The 6,531-nt window shown below is 36.6% G+C and overlaps 1 protein-coding gene across 1 annotated transcript; it reads left to right on the plus strand.

Moving 5' to 3' along the window:
* Nucleotides 1–960: 960 nt before the first annotated feature.
* LOC309589537 (arg8-vasotocin receptor-like) lies at nt 961–3,170 on the plus strand (the record flags this gene model as incomplete). The annotated part of the gene is made up of 2 exons (XM_082309763.1): nt 961–1,876; nt 2,971–3,170. The coding sequence occupies 2 exons, from the start codon at nt 961–963 to the stop codon at nt 3,168–3,170; spliced, it is 1,116 nt and encodes a 371-aa protein (XP_082165889.1).
* Between the last annotated feature and the right edge of the window lie 3,361 nt (nt 3,171–6,531).

Raw genomic sequence — 6,531 nt, forward strand, 5'->3', positions numbered from 1 at the left:
CATAATACAACTTACTCCACAAAAATAAAAAGGATTAGGTACTGAAAAATGACCTCCCAGCCTTTAGCACTATAGTAGAATAGAGACCCTTAGAAATTGTTTCATTGTAGAGACCTTTTTTCCTCAGTTGGATTTCCCACTGAATTTTCACTTATTTTTCTATTATTATATTTCTATGGACTCACAGTCCCATTAAAAGTAATTTATTTCACATGTGTTATTTTTCATTTTGCTGAGAAAAAACCTCTAAGCCTTGACCCTGTCTTGAAATAAAAAAGATTATTTTTAGGGCAGTTAAAATTTTTTTTTTTTTTTTCAGAATCAGGTGACTGCAAAAAAGAGAAAAAAAAAAGAAAAAAGCTATGGAAAAATGCATTTCTTTGTCTGTGCTGCATTTAGGATGTGGTTGTGCCCCAGGAGCCTGGAGAATTGCAGTTACGATGCTCCTGAGCTCAGGGGCCCAACTTTCCGTCTACGTATAAACATTCCTCCCGCTTCAGCCGAAGCGTGCACTTCTGGTTTGCGTAAAAAATATTTGCAAGAACTCTCCCGAGTAAGATCATTTAAGTATGATTTTGGCCACAGCTATTTACAAGTTTGGGCTTTGACTGAAGTGAGTAATTGAATTACGTTGAGCCTCTGAAGTTTGCCTTTTATTTATATATTTCCCCCAATTGTGTGGCTCGGTCTGCCATTGGCTGCGGTCCCTGCAGCCTACCCGAGGGCTCTGCAGTTACATAAGGCTCTGCTGGGAGCCTATATAAAGCCTTTTTGCACGCCAGCAAGAGGCAGAATTTTATCAAGATCCAGGTCCCACTGCTTTAGTTCGCACAAGCAGGAGGAGATTTGCTTGAAGATATACTGAAACCTGAACTCGGGCTGGTTTGTTTGCTAGCCAGTACTTCACAGCTGTCAACCTGAGTCGCAAGTAGCAGCTACTGTAAGTAGCTTCTGTGCACTATGAAGAATTTTTCATTTCCTATGCAGGATAACACACATCAGACCGAGAGTCCTTCTCCTCACAGATTCCTGAGTTTGACAAATCAGTCAGATCCTGTTGGAAGACCAGAAAGAGATGAGCAATTAGCTCAAGTAGAGATTGCTGTACTGGGGGTCATATTTCTGGCAGCGTCTGTGGGCAATTTTATTCTCATACTGGTGCTGTGGCGAAGAAGAAAGAAGCTGTCTAGGATGTATGTATTCATGCTTCACCTCAGCATCGCTGACTTAGTGGTAGCCTTTTTTCAAGTGCTGCCTCAACTCATATGGGATATTACAGACGTTTTTATAGGGCCAGATTTCTTGTGCAGAATTATCAAGTATCTACAATTGCTGGGCATGTTTGCCTCTACTTATATGATAGTGGTCATGACAGTGGACAGATATCAAGCAGTTTGCTACCCTATGGTCACTTTCCAAAAGAAGAGAGCTCTCTGGAACATCCCCATTTGCACCAGCTGGTCTATATCACTGATTCTTAGCCTACCACAGGCATTTATCTTTTCTAAGACTGAAATATCTCCAGGTATCTTTGAATGTTGGGGTGAATTTATTCAGCCATGGGGCCCAAGGGCATATGTGACTTGGATTTTTGTAGTTATATTCTTCATTCCCTCAGCCATCCTTATCATGTGCCAGGTTAAGATTTGCAAAATAATCAAAAGAAATATATATTTGAAAAAGCAGAATGAATATGAAGTAACAAATCAGAAGCAAGTCCTGCCATCCCGAGCAAGCAGTGTAAACTGTATTTCAAAGGCTATGATCAAGACTGTAAAAATGACAGTGGTGACAGTTGTTGCGTATGTTCTCTGTTGGTCACCTTTCTTTATTGCACAGCTGTGGTCTGTGTGGTTCCCCAGTGTCGTGACCGAAGGTAAGATACTCTCCATCCTCGTTCATAACTTCATAGCAGGCTGGCACATTGCTATATTGCTTTATATTTGCACTTTGCTTTTGTGTAAAAGTTACATGTGATCATTTGAGTATGATTAAAAAGAAAATCCTGGATTGATTATTGTATGGATTATATATTTAATTAGGTACAGAGAACGTCATGTGTTCTGTGATCAAAACATCATATAAGTATGTATTTTGTGTGTGTGTGAATGTTTTGAGTGATTACTGATTTAAAGATTAATAAACAGCACAGGGAAAAGTATCGTCTGCTGTGGCAAGGGTTCAGACTTTTAGAGGTTTTAGGTATTGTAGCAGCAATATTTTGAGTTCTTGAGGTGAAAAGGAGTCATTAACTATTCAAACTAATCCAATAAAGATTTCTTATTTACTAGATACAACAGTGATAAGACATCTGTTTTTTTAATATTGAAATCATATTGATGAAATCAATATGTAGTACACTATGAAACAATTAGAAGTTGTGAGTCAGCTGTTTATAAGGCAAAAAAAGCAAGCCCGAGAGAGATATCAAAGTTGTAACCATGTTGTAAACAAGATTAATCTTGTCAAACTTATCCTGTTGCCTCTTTGTGAAAGGCAGACTCTGTATGTGACTTTATTTAAGTTCACCTATTCTAAAGTCAAGGATATAAACCAAAGGAGAAAAAAAAGATAAAAGCTCTGTCTGATGAAAAAAACCCTGCTGATCTTTAAGAATTCTTTCTGTCAGTGTAAATTTGAGTCTTACTGTACGTATATTTATATCAATATCTATAACTGTATTTATCTATATCTGTATTTATCCATATCTCTGTAAGAGGTTAGCAATGCTTTTAAATTTAATGCAGCTACATCAAAAAGAGCTTTATGGAACTATTTAACTCTGAAATGCATACAATACAGTGTGCTTCATACCTTCAACAATTACAAATTGCATGGAATAAATGGGAATTTCCTACTATTAGATTAATATATGAGCAGGCACACCAGAAAGCAGCAGACTGTGAAAATGTTACTTATTTGTATGAGCACTTTATTTACTCTGTTATTCCTTTAACTATTTCATTTTAGGTTCGGCATTCACCATTATCATGCTCCTTGGCAATTTAAATAGCTGCACCAACCCATGGATTTACATGTATTTTTGTGGCCACATTCCGTATTGCACAAATAAGCAGCTGGAGAATACCTTGGCTCAAGAGGAATCGGTGATCACGGGGAGCATTCATCTCGTAGACAGAGACCCTGAGGAAAACAGTACTTCTGCATAAATGTTGAATGCTTTTTGTTGTTTTGTTACATTTGCTATGTTCGCAAGACATATCGATATTTTACCACTGTCCCTTGTTTTGTGGATAAGGAAGCTGGAAAATTATCTTTTGTTGTGTAAATATATTTCTGTGCTGTTCTGTAGCATATACAGGAAGTTTCTGTGTTGTGCAAGCCTGCCTCAGTACTTCCATCACCACTGTGTTATCAGAATGAATTCTTGTAAAGACTGACAAAGATACATAAAAAGTATCTTAGATATTTCGTGTCCTAAAGTACTTTCTCTTCTGTGATTCTGGATTTCTAAGTAGTAAAATTTTACAACTAACTGGTCAAAAAAATTGAAACATAATTGGAAAAGAATCTGACATAATTAGACCTGAATATGTGTTCAAATTGAACCATTTCAATTTGAAATTGTTCAATTGTTCAATTTGTTCATCATTCTGGCATGATTGAGGGACAGCTTGACAAATCTTGAGAAGGGAGCAGAAAGTCAGAAAAATCCATTGCCAGCTGTTATTAATACCTGTTTTAAATTAGCTCCAATATACTTTTATAAAATGCCTAGCAGCTTAATACCATTTTTCAAAAAAAAAAAAAAATTCAGTGTCCTTGTGACACTGAACACCTACTTCAGTTTCAAATGCCATTGTGGATTGCAGTAGGTCAGCAGCATAGTAGCAGTCCAGGTCTGTGGCTTCACACCATGGGATTTGATCTTCCATGCATTCCCTGATGTGCAAGCAGTTAACCGAAACTCCCCACACATACACACATGTATACGTACTTTAAATAAAAATGGACACTAGGGATGTAAACTTTCATTTGGTATTCAGACCTATTTTTTCTGGCATGCAATTTACTGACAGAGTGTGCTTAGAACCCCTTCAGGCTCGGAATCAATAATTTCCCCTTCACGATAAAAATAAATCTGCATATCTTTATCTCAAAATGCCTTTTTCTTGCTAGTTTGTGGGTGTTTTATGCAGGTAGCTATTTATTCCACTTTCAGTGTCTGCAGTCTTATCAGAGGAGTATGGAAGGACTATCAGCAAGGCTCTTTCAGGTGAGAATAGAGCTGCATTGACAGAGATTCTTGGTGATACTTGCATATCACCTGCCTACATTATACTACGTTTCATCAGTGCTATTCACGTTTCATTTTTATGAGTGCTAGCAATCTCAAATTTCAATGGAAGAGCTATAAAAGGTTGTGTTTTTTTTTTTTTTTTTTAATAGTCTAAATTGTACTCAACTACTGATTTAAACTAAATACTGATTGAATTGTGAGAAGTGCTGCTGTACAATGAGTAGTTACTCTTCAGGTTAATGTGTGCTGATATGACTTGAATAGTCTATCCTTTCTATTCCTTGTATAGTTAGACCAGATAGGGGTACAAACCAATACTGCTGTTCTTTATGGTGGGAAGAGCTAGTGTCCCAGTCCAGCTGGCAAGAAGAATGGGTCTCCAGCAAGTAGAAAGAGGAAGAAGGTGGATGAAGATAGTACCAGAGCCACACAGGAATGGGAAGAGTGTGTATGAAGCCTCTTATTATAATTGCAATTGATGATAGTTTTTTTCTTGCTGTTTTTTTTTCCTTTCTCTTTAATTAATAGTTGTTAATTCTGCCCCACAACATGACCCCAGTTACAGCAATTCTGTAACTCAAATGACAGTGTCCTCATCTGGGGTATTAACATCCAAGATACAATCCGTACTATTGATATTTGTTGTATTCAGCCACTGACTTTCTAAGACTTTTTTTCTAAGACTTTTCAGTCAAATTAACTCTCAGTTAGGTTCTCCCTTATGACTTAATCCAATGGTTAATGGTGTTTTTTGTTTTTTTTTTCTACTTCCTTTGATTGCAGTTAGTTACACAGTAAAATATGCAGTGTTGAAGGGAACTGTAAATAGAAACACTTCAAGGACTTACCTGTGTCATTGTACTACTGGATTTGCAGCAAAACACATTGAAAGCCTCAAAAGGTATACATTTGCAAGGAAAAGAGGCATTCAAATTGCACGCAAATGGTCATCCAGATCCAGAACTGACGTAAGTCACGGTACTGCTCAGAGACCGCAGTGGAGCTGTGCAGTTTTACACCACCTGATTTGGTCTCTGGTATTTAAAAAGTATAACTTCTACTACTTACATGTCTGCATTGCTCATGTATTTGTTACTGGCTCTATAAATAATTTGGTAGAGCTTGATTTCTCAAATAACAGTAGCTCAATGTGTTCTATAAAAGTCTGAGAGCAATATTAACTGTCCATATTTCAGATATTTTGATCATGGAATGAATGAAATGCCAGAACTTCTTCGGTTCAATAATGAATGCTCACTGTCTGTAATGTTCAAAACAATGATATTTTCATCTCTCAAGTGCTTTCTTTCTGATTTTTTTGTTTTCTTTCCCCTGAGATCAGTCCTGCTGTTAAGAAGAAAAATAAAGTTTATTGTGCCACAGTGTCAAACTACAGGCTATGAACTTTTAATTTCAGTCCATCAGGAGGTATTTGAATGCAAGTATTCCTGCTTTTTTTCCTAGCAAAGTGGATTGGGCTGCATTTTCCAGATGTAAGTCGTTATCCTGCATGTCCTGCCCCATGGACAGCACTGACCCCTGACAGACACAATTAATTTTGATAATTCTTTTTTTTTTTTTTCTGATAAAGTGTCTTTACAGGACTTTTCTTATTTCTTAAAGAAAAAGACATTTAAAAATATAATGAAATTTTTGTCTTTGTAAATTTGGCCATCAGTTTTCTTGGGAGTTGTAGTTTGAACATCTCGTGTCCTTGTTTTCCTCTCTATTTTGATTCTTCAGCTGGACTATATCTTTTCCAATTCACTGTCACTTAGATTTCCAATAGGCGTTACAATGTCTCATTAAGAGGGATGACTGTGAGACATCACTGTAGTCTGGCCAGGGTGTTTAATCCATATGGGAGAATCAGAAACTTGAACGTAAAAGTCCCTGCAGGCTCTGTGGAAGTACATGCAAATGAAAAAATCCAATTATCAGATGAAAGCCTTTCTCATCAATTCTTAGATTCTGTTTTCTCACACAAATCATTTCTGAGCAGAAAAATACATCATGTACAAGTTCACGTTCTTGAAGTGAATGGCTATGTTCTTGATACTGGCACTGCAGTGTAGTTTCTGGTTATCTGTTTGTTTTTTTTTTTTTTGAACTTTCCATGTTTTGTTACCACTTGGGAAAGGCACAGTTCAGTAAAAGGAATTAGGTTCTTTCTTAAAAATTATTGGTTTATGTTTTGCAATACAGGTAAGAAGAATCAAAGACAATATAATCTATCAATTCTGTATAGATTTATTACAGAAAAAAACCCT

This window comes from Platalea leucorodia (assembly GCF_965183815.1).
Source record: "Platalea leucorodia genome assembly, chromosome: 4".
Lineage (NCBI taxonomy): Eukaryota > Metazoa > Chordata > Aves > Pelecaniformes > Threskiornithidae > Platalea > Platalea leucorodia.